The 18,219-nt window shown below is 39.1% G+C and overlaps 2 protein-coding genes and 2 non-coding genes across 4 annotated transcripts; 2 read left to right on the top strand and 2 right to left on the bottom strand.

Annotated features, from left to right (window-relative positions):
• Nucleotides 1-149: 149 nt before the first annotated feature.
• LOC116263080 (acyl-CoA-binding domain-containing protein 4-like) lies at nucleotides 150-9,002 on the bottom strand. The gene is made up of 18 exons (XM_031642672.2): nucleotides 8,723-9,002; nucleotides 8,255-8,325; nucleotides 7,281-7,344; nucleotides 7,128-7,199; nucleotides 5,838-6,026; nucleotides 5,647-5,724; nucleotides 5,144-5,251; nucleotides 4,948-5,014; nucleotides 4,793-4,854; nucleotides 4,204-4,343; nucleotides 3,890-4,016; nucleotides 3,693-3,807; nucleotides 2,710-2,798; nucleotides 2,252-2,335; nucleotides 1,984-2,169; nucleotides 1,749-1,904; nucleotides 1,605-1,664; nucleotides 150-541 (listed from the first exon to the last, which is right to left on the bottom strand). Exons 1-18 carry the CDS (start codon nucleotides 8,885-8,887, stop codon nucleotides 356-358), a joined length of 2,019 nt encoding a protein of 672 aa, XP_031498532.1. The 5' UTR covers nucleotides 8,888-9,002; the 3' UTR covers nucleotides 150-355.
• A 1,798-nt stretch (nucleotides 9,003-10,800) lies between these two features.
• LOC116263463 (small nucleolar RNA R41) lies at nucleotides 10,801-10,901 on the top strand. The gene has a single exon (XR_004174670.1). It is a non-coding gene; the product is annotated as a small nucleolar RNA R41 (small nucleolar RNA).
• A 58-nt stretch (nucleotides 10,902-10,959) lies between these two features.
• Nucleotides 10,960-11,039, top strand: LOC116263468 (small nucleolar RNA Z155). Its single transcript, XR_004174674.1, has one exon. It is a non-coding gene; the product is annotated as a small nucleolar RNA Z155 (small nucleolar RNA).
• Nucleotides 11,040-13,061: 2,022 nt separating this feature from the next.
• LOC116261754 (uncharacterized) lies at nucleotides 13,062-17,793 on the bottom strand. The gene is made up of 3 exons (XM_031640601.2): nucleotides 17,475-17,793; nucleotides 16,203-16,330; nucleotides 13,062-13,626 (listed from the first exon to the last, which is right to left on the bottom strand). Exons 1-3 carry the CDS (start codon nucleotides 17,623-17,625, stop codon nucleotides 13,336-13,338), a joined length of 570 nt encoding a protein of 189 aa, XP_031496461.1. The 5' UTR covers nucleotides 17,626-17,793; the 3' UTR covers nucleotides 13,062-13,335.
• Between the last annotated feature and the right edge of the window lie 426 nt (nucleotides 17,794-18,219).

Here is an 18,219-nt window from a genome sequence, read left to right on the forward strand (position 1 = left end):
TTATTTTGGCCATCGTTTCCTTTCCGTTGTGTCGGTTCAAATACTCTTGAGAGAATGGAAGGGAAAAATATCAAATTATGCCAACGAGAGCATCATATCTTCATTTTACTAAAAATATCAGTTGGCTAGTTCACGTCATAAGAAAAGAATGAAGAAATTAAATATTTCCAATATCTACTTTACCTGAAGGTACAATCAATCAGAAGAACAAAAGCTTTACGGTATTTCTCTATAAGACAAAAACGAGGGAAAACCAATCTTGGCTCTTATTTTCTTTTAAAGCAAAAAAAGAAATACGACTAAAATGGATACAGGAGAATCTATATATTATATATTGGACGGATAGATGATCTGGTCAGGCATCTGTCGTTTGGTCGGGAGGACTTCCTGCTAGCCATCCCCATACCCCACCGGAGCTCTGCTTCTGTTTCGCGTTCAGCGCGGCCTGTTCTGAAGCAACCTTTTGCCGTCGTAGTAAGTCAACTTCCTTCTGTAACGTTTCCATCGATTGTAGCTTCTGTCGCAGCTCAGCAACATCAACCTGCTCAGGCCAATTAGAAAGGTTAGCAACATTCAGATTGATTTCTCCATGTGTAAAAACATGCATCAACCCGAGAGCTACAAATCCAACATTCAGTAGGAAGACAAAAGTCGGATGTTGTCGCTGAAATTTCACATGGCAAACTGACATAGCTAATGGCTGGTATTGTCCATCATTTTAAGAGGTTACTGCACATAATCAGACTAGTTTCACAACTTACCAAAGCTAAGACAAATCAGCTAGGAAGTCAATAATGACCAACTTCAGTCTTCTTTAATCTAATGGTCACACATAAGAATCCACAGGTGCCCGGTCATGAGTCATTCATTATAAGATCTCACTATGGAACACACGAGGGATCCAAGACAATATTGCCTTTTCCTAATAAAACATATTTCTGATTACTTTCAATCAGGGAAACAACCACATGAGATTTACGCTCGAGACTACTTCAGTGATGAATGTGCAGTTTGATCAATCGGTTATCTCTTTCAACCTCAAATACATATTTCCAAGTTTACACTATAAGAAAAATAGGTGATTCTCCCTGAAAATACTGAAGGACTACTGCAAGATCGTTAAGTAATTCCATCTTTGACAATACTGAAGAACAAACTGTAACATCCTAATTTGTATCATAAATTTACTAACTGTAACTATACACAAACTAGTAAACTCAAACTGGCAGTAAAACTTCAAGAAACTCCAAGTAAGCCAGATGAATATATGATAAAACACTAGACACAGAAAGCGTCAGAGATGAAATTGATGGTTGAAGTGCAAATAACCAGGAAATACTGAATACAGGAACTAAAATGCAAAAGTTTTTAATTTTCTTTAATATATTCGTTTTCAGTTCTGGAGAATCGGAGATCCTTTTAAGATAGAGAAACAATTTTGTTTGCTGGAGTTCTTCTATATGTGACAACAATGACTGATCCAGTAAGTTACATGGCACAAGTACTGTAACTTAGCTATTGATAAGTTGTCCATTTTCTCTGGATCCTTCTACTTATACCAAAACCAATTTAGGAAAACAGATCTAAATGCGGTAAGCACAAACCTCAAGTTTGAAGCATCTTGACTGTTCAGAAGCAAGTTGACTGCGAACTGATTGGAGTTCCTGCATAGGACCAGTATCAGAAGGAGATTCCTATGTTCGGTCACATGTTTAATTCATACAGTTCCGGAGAATAAAAACACTTGCCTTGGTGAGATCTACATTGCGTGCCTCTGCTTCAGTTAGATCTTGCTTTAACTGGAGGGTCAACAATTGCTCCTTCCCAAGAGCTGCCTCGAGATTTCCCTTCTCAGCCTTGAGAGTTGCAATCAGCCGCTCTCCAGTTTCTTGATTGCCAGCATTCTGTTAAAGTGGAACATCAGGTCATATCAAATTGTCAAATTGGTCACTGTACCAAAATGATCCACACAGCGTTTCATACCAGAGGGTCTAATTCAGCATTATCCACAACAATCTCCCTTATTTTTCCATCTTGTGTGGTTTCAAATTCGGATTCTACATCTCTTGTTGCATTAGTAGTAGGAAGCAGAGGCGCAACGCTATCAGTTGCAGATGCATCCATCTTTGATGGCAACGTAGACTTATGGCTTGGCTTAAGAACATGGACCTAACAAATCAAACAGGACACACATTAAAAGGTTCTTCATATCGGCCTTTCTATTGGAGGAGAAACAATACACCAAATCTACCTCATTGCTGTAACGGCCATTATATCCACCAAAAGAAACAAGAATGTCTTCCCCATTATAAGAGCTTACAGCCAAGCTCAATCCCTAAAACATCAAAAATTGGTGTCAGGCAACAGGTGATTAGCAAAATGAATGGGGAAAGCTGTCACTTCCATCAAGAACAACTAGTAAAACAATGAATTGCACAGAATGAATCACAGGCACATAGGTTGTGTACGGTGAAAGTTCAAGATCGTTTTCAGTTATTGGCAGCCATGGTTGACGCTAACGGTCAACAATTGCCTGAAAGTTAACCTCTTCATTCAGCACTACGAGTATAGCAAGCCCTTGACTTAGAACGTGTGTAATGAGACTTATCTCTTGAAAGTGAAGAAATATTTTGCCAGTTAGAACTTGCAACAAGTTGAAAAGCTTTTGACACCAGTAGAAAGCATCCATTGATGAAGAAGAAATCTTACCTCACTCGCAAGCGGGACACGTCCTTGGACTGTGGTCACAATGGACCATGTGAGTGTAGACATATTTAAAACAACGGTTTCCGAGACACCTGCAAAAATAACCATATAAAAGGTTGATCACCAGTTTTAGAGAGAGGAGAGAGAACTTCTTATGAGTACCATCACAGCAAGTACACTCAAATCTAAAAAAATAAAGTCTCAAGAGGGAAAAAAAGGCAATTGTTGGATCTTATTATAGCACCATTCATTTGTCATTCCGATGTATTAAGATTGAATATTACCCACTGTGAGTTAGGACCTTTCATTTTCATTCTTAAAAGTTCATGTAGTGAAGGTAATTAAACCAACTAATACATAATGAAACTAAGCTCACATATAGGAATTAGATATAGTATTTGGTAGCTAGAGCTACATAATCAAAATTTTGTGCTACCAAACGGCATTTCAGTCCAAAGCTCTCTAATACATAACGAACCTCAGCTCACATATAGGAATTAGATATAGTATTTGGTAGCTAAAGCTACATATTCAAGATTTTGGGCTACCATATGGCATTTCAGTACAAAGCTCTCTAATAAATAACGAACCTAAGCTCACATATAGGAATTAGATATAGTATTTGGTAGCTAGAGCTACATAATCAAAATTTGGCGCTACCATATGGCATTTCAGTACAAATACTCTCTCTCTCCGCCTCCCCCCCCCCCCCCCCCACACACACACACTATTTGGAACTTTCGTTGACAAGAAGTTCCACTTTGCTATCCCAGGAAAAAGAGTTTGAGGTTGCCAATTTGTCAAACCATTTTAAATGACTAGAAGTATTGAAGTTACCAATAGGTCATAGGATCACCAAGCTTCTTTTATCCAAATAAATTCTTAAAAATACATCATGGGAAGAAAGGTGCAGGCCATTTGGTCAACGGAAGATACATGCTAAGAACAAAGAGAATTGACTAAAGAGGTCAAGTTTGAAAACAAACCACTCTTGTTATCTCCTCCACCAACTATAAACCAGTTTTCTCCAACAGTTATGCCTGCATGCCCAGCTCTAGGTGTTGGGATGGTTCCTTGCACTGTCGGTCTTGACCACTCCATCTGCAACGAAATCACCAAAGATAAGTATTACGTGGAAACGTCTCGTTATATGTATTAGCAGCGATAGTTGAATGCCTCATACACTCTGCAGGTCAAGAACATGCAAATCATTGAAGCATGTAGCATGTGATCCACCACCAAATATTAATAAGTAACGCTCTGCATGCACTGCAGCAGCATGATCCGACCTTGGTGAAGGAGGTATGCCCCTACACAATAATCATGGAGTCTCAAATTAGTCCACATGAATGCTTAAAATAAATACACAAAATGAAAAGTACGCCCTCACAAAAGAAACATAGGATTTGAAATTACACCGAATAGATGTGTAAAACATCTCCAGGAAATTAGTTGAAAGCAATTTAGCACCCAAATAAGTTATGCGGACCAACTTACACGGCATCTACTTCATCCCAGGTCATAGTTTCTAGATCGAGAATGTGGAGATCATTAAGAAGAGACCTCTTATGATCCTCACCACCAAACATGACCAAACTTGATCCTACAAGGGTAACAGACTGACCCCCACGGGAAGCCTGGATAGAAGACAGATAAAGTTAGAAGATGGCATCATGACAGTGTATACTGAAGTAGTTGGACACAAAAGAACATCAAACAATTTCATTTTAAAAAATGTGAAATATGGTCAATGATTTGTAGGTTATCAAGGTAAATGTGGCCACACTTGTCCAGTGAAAATTGACAGAGAATAGAGAAAAAGTAAAAGAACAGGTCATGGAAAACTTGTCGTGCATGTAACTATTTGAAACTATCAGCTAAGCTGTTTTATATATGAGCCTTCCATATACAGGAGAAACAAGCACATAAGCCATTATTTTGACAATCAGTACATCACTTTATCTTCTAAATCAATATGCAAATACCATCAAATTTCTATAAGCTCCAAGTCCTTTACAAAGTCCTCAACAATTTAGCTTATGAAATGAAAATTGCCTAATTACATTAAAACTAGCATCTTACACACCGGAGGCTTCCCATAAGTCTTCAAGAACGACCAGGTAGAAGATTGCAAATCAAATTCCTTCACTGCCATGAAAGAATAGAAAACAACATGAGCACAAGTTGAAGTTCCCAAATCATACTGAAGCAAACAGACAAACCCAGAATCTTTACTTTTACCTGTCACAGATTCAGAAGGATCTTTAGTATGCCCAGCTATGGAAACAAGCTTATTGTCCCATGCTATCTGCAGGGAGGAAAAGGTATAACATTTATAATTCCAAGCCAAAAATTACTGTTATGAACATAAAAGAAATAGGTAAAGCAGTAAAGAGAACAAAATGAACAGGATTCCAGAATTCCTGTAAAAACTTACCAGAGAGTGACCTGCACAGGCGGCTAAGGGCACCGAGGATGGAGATTCAGATTCCATCGCCACTTTAAGGTCAAGCTTGGTCCATGTAAATGTTTTCAAGTCCAGAACCTGTCAACGGCCCATATAAACTTAGTAGATAAGCACCATATTCATAAATGCCAGAAAACAGAACAATAGTGATATCCTCTGGGAAACAAAATGCACATGAGAAGGAAACTAAATGTTGATGCAATAACCAAAAGGAAGTAATCAAAACCACCATGATACAAATTTCTAACAATTTCTAGGAAAGCAAAGCAGACGCCAAGCTCCACTACAGTGTCTTTAATATTCTACTACAGTGTCTTTAATATTCTACGATTTGAAGGTCAAACTGGAAGTACCTGAAGTTACTATAAAAAGCCTGCAAACATAGATCCCGAACAAACAATATACAAGAGTGCCACATAACAAGTTCTGATGCACACATTACTGACTATTTATGGCAAATTGGCAATGGATACCTGAAGATCATTAAGATAACGCCCATTGTGGTTTCCACCAAAAATGTACATTTTGTCTTGGATTATAGCAGCTCCATGCTGAACAAGAAAACAAGCAAGAAATGAATAGAAATTACTGAAAAAATGAATCCACATAACCGAATAAAGATGTCATTGTAAACTAGACCATGTCAGTAGATTGGAGTTTGGACCTCATATCGAGCTTTTGGGCATTGACCAGAAACTGAGGGTGCAACCCATTTGTCATAAACACCAACTGACCCCAATACTTCAGAAACAACACCTTTATCCTCTGTCTCCAACACACCGTTTTCAGCAGGAATAGTTTTTTGCTCTTCATACGAGTTCATATCTGACACAACCGGTTGTTCTGCCGGATTCTACAATTCCCAGTAAAAAAGAGATCAACCAATGTATGGAAACTTGTGTTAACAAAAAAATACATTAGACAGATTTAATATAACAAACTCATTTTTCTGTACTTAATACCAAAGCTACTAATTATACTATGAAGAGAAAGTTAATGAGTTACCTAAGGGCCATACGGTCAATAAAATAAATCCTTACCATATGGCCCTTGAATTATTAGAGAAATGAGCTAGGCAGCTATGTGACACGGTCACACGGGTACCTTTATTTGGGTGAGGTACCCATGTCGACACAGGTACAGGTATGCCCATGGACATTGCCTGGACACAGTCAAACATGTGTTGGGTGCGGTCAATGCACCCATGGCCGTATCAGTCCTTTTTTTAGACTCAGCAAAGTTGGCCAAGTCCTTTTGGTCCATAATTAAGTTTTATTAAACAATCGTGTATATATAATGAAATGAAGAGCCTTGACAAAAACTAAAAGGCTGTTCATGTTATCTATTGTCTAACTACACCTATTCAACATGATTTTCTGGCGGCAGATAATTTTTCCAGTGACTTGTTTTCTTTAGTATAACTTTCTATATTGTTTTGTTTGTTTAAAATCTTACTTTTAGTTATATGTATGTGCATGTGTGTGTGTGACAGTGTCCCAAATTTTTTTAAAGTGCTCCACACCCATACTCATACCAACACCCATACGGACCGTACCTATGTGACACAGCTAGGCAGTGAGAGATGATCTCATCTCATGACTATGACAACCTCTTATACATGTAATCAATAGCATAACCTACCAAAAAATAAACATGCCCTTTCTGTACCAAACCATAATCATACTTTCTCTTTACATACTGCAAAGAACTAAGTGCAATGCAAGAAGCAACTTAACCAAGAGATTTGATGATGATGATGAAAGCCAACATCAATGCATAAGATGCTCTCTTTCGGGTGAAAGTAATGCAATAATGATGGAAAGGAGCACATCACAGTTAACTAAGCATAGAAATCTAACAATGCAGTATCCGGCTGGCAGCTTTGAGTCTTTGACAAATACAGTATATAGGATGAGGAACAATTAACAAAAATTGTCGTATCTTCCATACTCACATTCATTTCCACATCCACAACAGGCTCAGAAACAAATTCAGGAACCCTGGAATACCATGCTGGTTCTTCTTCCTATAGAAGGAAGAAACTACGTTGTCAGCATTAGTCAAATAAAATAACTGTAACAGTTATTGGATTGTTAACTGCAACCACCTCTAGGATTTTTACAAAGAGGCGCATGGCTTCAGTTTGTGCCATGTTTCCAAGTCCATGCCAGCTGTAAACAAAATGTAATTTATTGATAAGTAATCAAGTGAAAGCAACAAAAACTATAACTAAGCTACCAGCATATGAAAATATACATGCAACATGTGGGGCATTTTTGTACATGTGCAGATTGCAATGCACAACAACAATTAAGAAAGGGCTTAAAAGGCACCCATTGCGAAGGACCGGCATTAGATTCCAATCTAACTAGTCAAACTCTACAGTATTCCCTTTATGGACGCCTAGCAGTATGGTCCACAGCAAGATAGCCAAATCAGGAGATAAAATAGGAAGTCGCTTGACTTTGACATAATAAAAATATATATTTACAATTTAAAATGAAATTTTGAGTCTTTGACCGAAGCATATCAACTGTGGTGAAATTGTTACAGGAGTCACGTTATTAGGTACACAAGCGCGAAAATTTTTTAGCCAAAATTTGTTTCTTCAGTTTCACGTTAAAACTGATGCCCCTTGGGAGAATGCTTCTCAGAACAAGGGAACTAACGCCATTGCCTCCTGAAAAAACTTCCTAAAAAGCAAGATTCCCAAGCATCCAGCAACCATGCTTAAAAATCCAAGAATGTCAATGTTTCCTCTCGCATCCAACCGCTCTACTTTCCATCATACAGCAGACGGAACTTCCTCGTGCGTATATCCTTCCCTTGGCAAGATATCAATTCGATCAGTTGTTAATTGCTGTTTAGTGACTTATCATGCATTACATTATCGACTGATGATACTCCATGGAAAAAAAAAAACAACAATAAGTCGATGAAATAGAAAACCGAATATTATCAATTTCCTGGGCATTTTTGCCAACGGATTCGATCCCAAATGGAAAATCATCAAACAATTATGAGAAACGGCGATAAGCACCAAGATCGAAATTCCAAACAAGTACGGTTTCATTTACCAACCTCGTCCATTTGCTGCTCTCAACAGGACTCCACCCCTTAGGCTTAGGGATTGTGCATGGACCCACGGTAGCCTGCAAAATTACAGGAAAAAAAAAGGTCGAATCCATTCCATGTTTGTAAGCACGCTAGAAACTTAAATCAGATGAACTGAAACCATACGAGATCCAGATATGATAATCCGCGAGCGCACCCAATACTAAGAACTACAAAATTCAACAAAACCAGATTCCACATTCCCCTCAGATCTTTGCAGTACCCAATTCACATAATCAAGATCTCACTCAATTCTCTCGAAAAGCACCCGTAAAATAGTTCGCAAACACCAATGACCAGACTGATTCACCGCAAATCTAACGCAGTCAACAGAGAACTGTCGTTCCTACGCAGATTCAGCGAAGAAGGCCACGGATCGTCGCATGATCATCGGATAAAACAATCGAAGACGAACAAAGCGATCGAAATTCTTGCCTGCTGGTAGAGTCCGTAAAGTAAGAGCGCAACGTCGTTCCGGAAGCGAGAAATTGCAGCAGGCTTGGCGGAACCCTGAGATCCTCCTCCGAAACCTGCGTAGGCGGCCGCCGCGTAGAACCTCTCAGGGTATGCGAGGCCGGAGCTCGCCCTCGCCATCGCCATTGCTTCCTCCCTCTCTTGCAGCCACCAGCAACTCGGGAGGAAAGAGAGAGAGATAGAGGAAGAGCGGGGGAGGGAGGGAGATCTCACCGCGGCAACTCCTCTTACTCTCCCATATTGAAGAAAGTGGAAAATATTTATAGTTCGGATTTAAGCTTTTGTTAACGTCCGCTCTCGTTGTCCGAACTAGTAAACCGACGCCCGGGCAGCGGGTCGGATTCCGTTTAGATTTAGATTTGATTTAATCGGTTCTCGAAGTGGAGCTTTGAACCCATTTTTCCGACCCGGTAATATCATTAGACGAGCTCTGGACACTAATTTGGATACCAAATCCAATATTTCTCCACGGACCCAAGATACTATGGCCAATGGTTTTGAATTTGATATCTAATCCAAATCCAGTTCATGTTCTGATCCAAAACAGGTCCAAGCAGACAAATGGGTCTCTTTTCTCCTAAAGAACTTGCGAAGCGGTTCTGACGAGATCGGCGCAATAGTATCGGTATTATAGGTGAATCGCTTTTTTTTTTTAAAAAAAAAAACGATACGATTTCTGATAGCCAATCTGCATGTGTTTTTATTTAAGACATCAATTAGACAAACCAATATTAACTTAAATTAATTGATATTTGTAGATATAAAAACAAGAAAAACACAAAAAAAAAAAATGCAAATGGACCTGTCTCACTTGCTTGAGGTGCCGAAACGGTAAGGCCTGACTGTTGCCGTACACATAAGAGTTACTGTGATTGTATGCCTGTTAGGGATGATTAAAATTAAAAAAAACTCATTGTTATAAAAAATATAAATTATTATTTAAAACTTAAAAAAATATTAAAAACGACAAATACACGTTTTTTTGCAACAAGAAAACTACACTGCAATCTAATTCTATCATTATATCAAAGTAAGTAAAAAATATCGGCGTTTAGCACGCCGTAACTTGGTAAACACCATTTTTGCTTTCTTTTCTTTGTATATAAAATAAAAGCGGATCCCTACTCCAAAGGAATATGATGCCAATATATTTGCATTTATCTCTAACATTATTTAACCGTTCAAAAGTAAAACTTCAATAAAAAAAGAAAGTCAAGATCTATACAAGTCAGCATTGCCATATCTAATCTCTCTTGCCTTTTGTACATATATTTAATATAACAAAGGGAAAAAAATTAGGTACCACGGCACTATAGTAGCTATGGTTGAGTTGTCCAAAACGATACTTTTTGTGTCAAACCATTTTTTTCCCGGTTCATATTGGCAGAGATGTCAATAGATCATATCATATTCAAATATGATGCATCTTTTACCTTGTTTGATTTATTGGATCTTCATATATTCAAGGTTCAAATATGAATCAATAAAGGTGTACATCATTACTTGAATTTGATTTAAAATTCACAATCCAAACCTGGATTTATTTGTGCATATGAGTCCAAATCTAGCTTCTAAATCTACTCAATCCGAACTACGTGTGATCATATGTTAAGATTGACTTCTAAAATGCAGGGATATTGGATTCTACCATACTCCAAATCCGTATCCAATGCCGACAGTGGCGCCGAAATATGGGATGCACCAGGCTATCCGTCCCGAGAAGGGGGATAGCTTCGATATTTCGTAAATTTACACGGGTAGTTTCGTCGTCCGCGAATTGGTAAAACCCTAATTCCCCATCTCAGCCTCCGTCTACAATCTATAAACCGCGAATCCCATCTCGCCATTCCTACGATTCTCTATTCGCTCCAGAAGGAAGCAAAATCTGCCCAAGTTCTCTCCTCTTCTGCTTTTCGTTTTTACTCTTCTTCCTCATCCTCCTTGTTCCTAATCAACGTTTTGTTTTCAGAGGTTTCTTTCTGTTTTTCTCTTTCCCAATGAACGAGTTTGTTACGAAGTGACTTTCCTTCCGCGTCGAAGCGAGGGCGATGATGATCGAAAACTACCTATTTGTTGAGGGGATGCGATTGGTTAATCATCTCTAGTGATAAAGAAACCAATGGATCCTACTGAGCCTTCCTTCTTTTTCTATCTTCATTTATTTTATATGTTTGTTTGTTTGATCGTTTTGGTATGGCCATCGATGTGATGATATTTTTCCCCGGATGCCATGGCAAATGTTGGTTCGGAAAATCAGACTACAATTATCTGATCGATGGTATCAACATTTTTGTTTTATTTCCTTTTCTGTTTCCTTCTATGCGATACTTTTCCTCCTCGCGTTCCAGGCTTGTGGTATTTTTATCGATCTGTTCAGGTGTCCAGTGTTTTAGATTTCTAATGCCTGTGATTTTTTTTCTGTTTGCCGTGGAGTTGATTCAAGGCGACCAGTTTCAGAGGCGTTTTAGGTTTTAAATTTCTGAAGATTGTGTTTTCAGCCTATACAGATAACAGACTTCGGATTCGAAGTGCTATATTTTTGAAACATTCCAAAATTTTATTTTAGTTTATTCTCCCAGAAGGTTTTGTTAGTCTTCTGTTTTTTGTTTTTCAACATTTCGTCATTCGCCTTAGACAGAAAATTTCAGAAAGTAGATTTGTCATTGTGACATGGAAGCAGAAATAGCTTTGGGTGGAAAAATTCGGCAGAAAAAGTTGTTCATGGAGTGCTTGTTCATCCCTTGGGTTTGACAGAAGACATAAGCATGGAGAAACTGAGGGACATTCACATTCCTGAGCATGAAACGAGTCAAACGTTTGGCTTTTTGAAGGGCCACTCTCAACTGAAGGGTGTTTTTTCAAAAATAAATATCTCAACTTCTGTATGAAATTGTCTTAAATAAATTTTAAAAAATTATTTTATCATAAAAACTCCAAGAAGATTAATGTTGAAGAAAACATAAAAATTGATATTCTCATTTCTCTCACGCCTCCACTGAACAAGATTTCCTGTTACCATAAGACCAAAGGAACCGCCGGTGGGATATGAGAAGACGTTATGATTCGGTTCTCTAATGGAGGCAACCAACAGACAGAATGAACGCTCAACATTATCTTGGAGCAACTATTTGGTTACATGCTTTTGGGGTGCCAGGAGCGGGACGCCATGTTCCTCGCGTCACGGAACAGGATATCAAACGTTCTTCGGAACAGCAAGTCCTAGGGCTTAGGGCTGCAGAGGGTTGAATTGTGAATGGGAGTTTCCAAGTCAAGTCTGTCTTTTATCGAGCTCATCTAACTACACATTGGAATCAAACAGCTATTCTGCAGGAAAGTTCTTGCGCGTTGAAATCAAACAACTACAGTAGAGTTCAAAAATTTTGTGTATTCCATCAAAGGAAAAAAAAAAGTTCATGGGTAATTTGTCAATGATAAAAGGACGCCTTCAAGCACTGAACATCATGAATGCCATATAAATAGAAACAGGAAGGCATTGGTTCAACTTTGCATGGGAGCCAACAAAAATTGGAATCCAACTTACTGTTTGTGTAGAAGCAGACAGCGAAGAGAAGAGCGTGGAAGACGACGTCTACAAATCCTACTCCGAGGAAAAAGCGATACCGAATAGAAAGTAATTTGCAGGCGCCGTAGCCATTTTGCATGGACAAAATATGACTCCCTTGGTTGATTGGGTACCCCATGGATGGGCGACCTTTCAGGTCCTTCAACTAGGCTTTCAGGTCCTTCAACTAGGCTTTCAGGTCTTTCAACTAGGCTTTGTCCAATTAAGTTTTCATCTGCTTTAAGTGATGATTCCATGTAGTGCCTACTCTGCTTAGAGAATATTGTCGAGGGGCTCAAGGATAAACTGCTGCGGCATCTAAGCTGCACTGGAACCAGCCCTGTCCCCTTTATGAATGATAGATGTAACGGTTGCCACCTTCACCTTATTAACACAGCTCAGCAACAAAAATTCTTGGTATGATTATCGATGTATTCTCATTATGTACATAGAAACGTGTGGTCCAAGCTGTTAGATCATACAGACAGGTGGTGACTTGATTTGGATGCTATGAAAACCAATGAACTAACCTTGGTTTAGATCTTCCACCACAGAAGTCGAAGGCATTATATTGTTATTAGTCTTGGTATTGGCTATGTATTGGTTCGTTGACGACATACATTGGCTGGTATGCTATGATAATGACGCAGAAGTCACACCAGCATGCAGGCCACAGTATAACTGCCTGTTCATCCCGTGGATCAAATTTTGGCAACATATAAACTACCAGCTCAACCCTGAAACAAACTGCCAACATTATATATCCAGGGGCACAGCATTTCTACACAAGAAGCATAAGAAAACAACAAACATACAAGTAGTCACAAACGAGGAGCCAGTAGGAGTTTTGTAGAGGACTTCACATCCCATTTTTATTATACCGAAAAATCTCCACTCTCAGTTAGCTCACTAGCAAGTAATCTAAACTGGATGTCCCTCCCGAGGTGCTGATACAAAATTGAAAGCTGTTATAGAGAAAAACTTGGAAAAGAATCTCACAGGAAATCTCTCTCTACCTGCTCTCGTCCGTGCTGCCTTCACTGGAACCTTCAGGAGGGAGAGAGAGATGCTGCAGAACTCTCTGAACATGAACCACGTCAATTTTTAATGTCTCAGCAATAGCTTTTGCATCCATAGGTCTACTTTGACCATCTGCTTTGCCTTCGTGGAAAAGGAAGACCTGGCGCAGCTTAGCAATGTTAAGCGTCCCTGGGGGGACAGCTTTTTGTTCATCATAGCCAGCTCCAGGCTTTGTATCCCGTAGTTTTGGCATAGGTCTATTATATCTCTGTACAACTGATGCCTGCAGAAAGGACAAGCTGATTACTAATCCAAGAATAGGACCCGTTGAAGACACTGATCATAGCAGTCACAAAGCTTGCCAAACCGTATCAATTTGTAGAAGGCATCCACATACAAACAGATTTCACACCTGAAAGCAAAACACTAATGGTCCAACTAATATGAGAAAAGTTCATAGAACATCATCGGTTTCAGCAAGTTATTTTGTTTTTCTAGGAGAAATCTTGTCGAAATCAAGAACAAAGGGGTAAAACGATTAAAAACCGTACAGTTTTCTCCAATTTGGAACAGCCACAGGTCATCCAAATCTGACGAGTGACAGTATCCATGTCCCAGTTGGGGAGGCAGTTTACAGTACAGCACATTTCTATGAAAGAGGACATGTATGGAGTTTTCAAAAAAATTCAGGAGAAGTGAAGACATTGGAGACAACAGATAGAAAAAGAATGACCAAAGAAAACAGAGAAGAGAGAGAGAGAGACTGACACCTTGTTGCCAACAACTGACACACTTTCAGGAATAAATCTTGCAGCATCCTCGAACAACCAAGAGAAACATGACCGTGCCCAAGGACCACTTACATCCTCATACCAGATACACATGTGCAGAGGTGGACAGATATGTTTGAGAGCTCATGTCCTCCCAAAAAGAACATCTATTGCTATATTTGAAACAATATTTTAGGCTTCACATCCTAGAACTTAAGCTTTCTTCTTCTGCCACAGGCATACGAAAGATACAGCTTTTTAGTGAAAAGAAGTGCAAGGGCTTTAAGGGTATGATGTTGTAACAAAAATAAATCAAGAAAAAAAAAAGGAAATAAAAAGAAATGATGGAAGTGAGGACATATCCTCCGGATGCTCAAGCTTTCTGCAGAAAGAATTAGCAAGCAATAGCAAACAGCATGAAATAAACTGAAGGATAGATCATGGGATGAATTTCAGATATCCTGCATCTTCTTCTACCCTTCAGAAAGTAAATATATACAGATGGCTAGGCTAGTGAAGCCACTAACATGGTCTTCATTGAACAGTCCAAGGTTCAAGAAGAGCTCTGCAACAATATCAGATAAGAGCAACTGTTGGCTGCAAACAAAAGCAGATGCTGGTGTGGCAAGGTGTTTTATATATGTGCACGTGTGTGCGTATAAAATATATATATATATATATATATACACACACACACACACACATACACACACACACACATATATAAAGGAAATATATGCATTTGAATTAGAGTGTAAGTATAGTAATAATCAATTTTAACAGCCGAACCAAAAGCACACCTGTTGCGCCCCCAACCCCAGTGTGGCAGCCAATTTGCGACCCCCATGTAGCACAGCATACAAGATAAAAGGCTTTTTGAAATATACAAACCAGATAATTCATAGTATGTTACTCTCATTCCCCAATCAGCTTGAAATATTAACAAGAGGCACCAATGCCATATGAATAACGGGATATCATCCCTCATCTTCAGAAGGTCAGCAACACTAGTCAATTTACAGTCCAACTATGGATACATGCACAAAATTTTGTTTGATTGCTTAGAGTAACAAAGTGAGTAGAAGACAAAGTGCTGGAACTCAAATCCAAAATAAGGTGAGATGGTACCACATATGCATCTGAATATGGCCTTCCCCTCAGTCATAGATGGCACAGTGTTATACAGAGAATAAAATAGAGTCAAGTAATCAAGCACCACATTCATCATCACAAGTTCAGACTCTCATGCTTTCAGTTCTACAAGTGGTAAAATGTGCTTAACTCTGGGACTATGAATTCCAAATATATAGAACGGATCTCCTCCCACTTGGCTGGTGCATGTATGAAGGTCGTCAAGCACAGGCATCAAACGGTCATCTCTCACGGGCCAATACACATAAAACTGGCCCCAATGCCACATTCACACGCACGCGCTATGTCACATAGGTACAAGTACGGGTACAGGGAAGTGGGTACGGGTACGACATTTTCATCAATCTTGGTACGGTGGTACAGCGATAGTTATATATTTTTAATTAATTATATACATGAAATCAGCAAAAAAAAGTAACATAAATATAAGAAACAGATGCCATGTTTGCTGGAGATATGTTGTATGAAGGTAAGGAAGAAGGAGGAAGAGGCGTCAGGCAAAAATGGGTTCATTTAAAGTGGTTTGGATCAGTTCTAACTCAAAACCGATCCGAACCGTACCAAGGCGCACCGCCATACCATCATACCGGTACGGGTATGTGAGCAAAACCCACATACCCGTGTGACGTTGCATGCACGTAATGAAACCAGCCAAGTCTCTCTCAAATCAGACACAATGACATAACACTGGTCAACTCCATGAAACCACACACACTTGCTGGCCGACAGGCCGACTAGTTCGAAGCATGGAATAAAGTTTTCAACTTTTTATGCAGTCCTTCATTTTTTAGGGTACATGAACAACATCAAGTAAGGCATCAACGAATAAATATATAACAATCTAAATTTTTAGAGTAGATGAACATCATCAAGCAACACACAGACAAATGTATATAAGTAAAGGGAAACAACAGGTTACAGACTTCTAAAACCTCACCTCTCCCATTTCCGGTTTGCCACCAGGCTTTGAACTGATCCTTCCCACCATTTGTCTCAGCATTGCATCATATTCTGGATCTCTTTCTTCCAGTACAGAAGATTCACTTCTATTCTTTGATAAGGACTCTGCGAACAAGATGAAAGTATCGATGTGTCTCAAGTCAGGATCAGAATTAGTATGGCAATTATAAGCTTTAATGTGTCAAATTGTCAATATCAATAGGTTTAAAGTTTTAAACCTACAATACACGTTGTCTAATTCCTCTAAACATCAGCCAATTCTTTAATTGATTGGTATCGACAAAACTTCATATATCATACAAAAACTCAATGGTCATCCATCATATAGCTATGTACGTATAGGAAGCAGAAAAGGCAACGGAATAAGTTCTCGTTTAACAAAACTTAAATTTCTGGAAGTTGAATTCAATGAAGTAGCATAAAACATTGCACGTCTGAATGATTCAATTAAAGAGTCATAAAATAGACGAACCACCAAACCTGTGAGTCCAATATCTCCTCCAGAAGGAAGCTTCTGAGGAGAACGCAAGAAAATTAGCACAATATTACGTAGTTCCATCACTTCCAAGCTCGAAATATAGATTCTTTAGATGAAATAAAAAAAAGACTTCTAGCAATCGTGAAGCGCAATATCCATACCTTGGACTCACATTCGTAACAGCTTTTTCTATACGTCGATCCCGTATGCGGCAAAGTAATGAGGTTGCGACCAACAATGGAGAGGCGGAAAAAAAAAAGCTAAAGAACTAATCGAACTAAAGAACAAGTGACTGCAATCATTTTCCTATGAAATAAAAACCAGATTTAGACGATTTCGCAAAATTCAGAATAATTCTACTCAAACCCAACTTTCAAATGCTCATTGAATAAAAAAGACGACCGCGATCATCAGTCTGCATTGTGGTGATCATGTGACGGCGGTAGCAGTCGTTTGAATTATACTATGTTCAACTACCACTTTTTGGTTCTAAGAGAAGCAACGAAGTTGCAGTATATAGGAAGGACAACCATTATTGCTGAACCCACTTTGACTTCTTGTGGCTGTGTTCATGGCCACTTGGACATTGATGATCATTAGTGAAGTAGAACTAAACCATAGTTGACACCGGAATCTGGGATTAAAGCAAACGCCCAAACTCAGTGAGGACGATCACAGAGACCCGCAAAAGATCAAGAAATTTCAATAGAGAAAAGGATCAAAGAGCCACAAAGGTAGCAGGTGAGAAATGCAAACAGGAATTTCACACACCAGCATCTGCAGCGGCACCAAATCGTACTTCTTCTCTTTTGGGCAATTCCGGCTTGCTCGCGACGACAACTCTCGGCCGCTCGGTCTTCCTAGACGGGTCGAGGCTCGGAGGCCGACCCTTTCCGATTGCTCTGCGCAGCGCTTGGCCCATTATCTAGGTATTCCGGTGCCGGAAAATGCCTCGAATCATGTCGGGAACTTGTCGTGTTAAGGCGTCGGATGAACGCGTACGGCAACACTTGGTGACTGGTTCGACTCACTTCGACATGTTGGGGGAGGGACAACTCTAGGGCGTGGCGCTTGTGGCCGCTTGAGAACTCTCGCCTCTTCGTGGCGTGGTCGTATTTAGGCCACGCCTGGAATTGGTAAAACATTTTCCTAGGAAAACGATTCGAGGAAAAGAAAAAAAGAACAGCTTGAGAAAATACATCTTCATGTCTGGAAAATTAGAAGTTGATATGAGACAACCCATGGACAACTAAATCAATTAGCATTATGTTTGGATGTAAAACAAAGTCATGTCAAAGCAAGGCATGACAAGTAAATCATGAACCTTGTTTTTCTTGTTATTATTTAGAATACGAAGGATGTTTTATGGTGACAGTCAAAATTTTAATGAAAAATTCAGTTTAAATAAAACGACATTTTAAAAATTGCAGAACTTGCCCCCAATTTTTTTTAACATAAAAACATTGTTTACTTCACAAAAAATAGTTAAAAACTACCAACTAAACTCAGCATGCAC

This window comes from Nymphaea colorata, chromosome 10 (genome assembly GCF_008831285.2).
Source record: "Nymphaea colorata isolate Beijing-Zhang1983 chromosome 10, ASM883128v2, whole genome shotgun sequence".
Lineage (NCBI taxonomy): Eukaryota > Viridiplantae > Streptophyta > Magnoliopsida > Nymphaeales > Nymphaeaceae > Nymphaea > Nymphaea colorata.

Coding starts and splice junctions, on each gene's coding strand:
- LOC116263080 (XM_031642672.2), bottom strand. CDS start 8,887: ATGGCGATGGCGAGGGCGAGCTCCGGCCTCGCATACCCTGAGAGGTTC. Junction 5,252..5,646: donor GTTATCTTAATGATCTTCAG/GTATCCATTGCC, acceptor GGCCGTTGACAG/GTTCTGGACTTGAAAACATT. Junction 1,665..1,748: donor GCAATGTAGATCTCACCAAG/GCAAGTGTTTTT, acceptor GGTCCTATGCAG/GAACTCCAATCAGTTCGCAG.
- LOC116261754 (XM_031640601.2), bottom strand. CDS start 17,625: ATGGGCCAAGCGCTGCGCAGAGCAATCGGAAAGGGTCGGCCTCCGAGC. Junction 16,331..17,474: donor TGGTGCCGCTGCAGATGCTG/GTGTGTGAAATT, acceptor TCTTGTTCGCAG/AGTCCTTATCAAAGAATAGA. Junction 13,627..16,202: donor GCAAACCGGAAATGGGAGAG/GTGAGGTTTTAG, acceptor TCCTTTCTGCAG/GCATCAGTTGTACAGAGATA.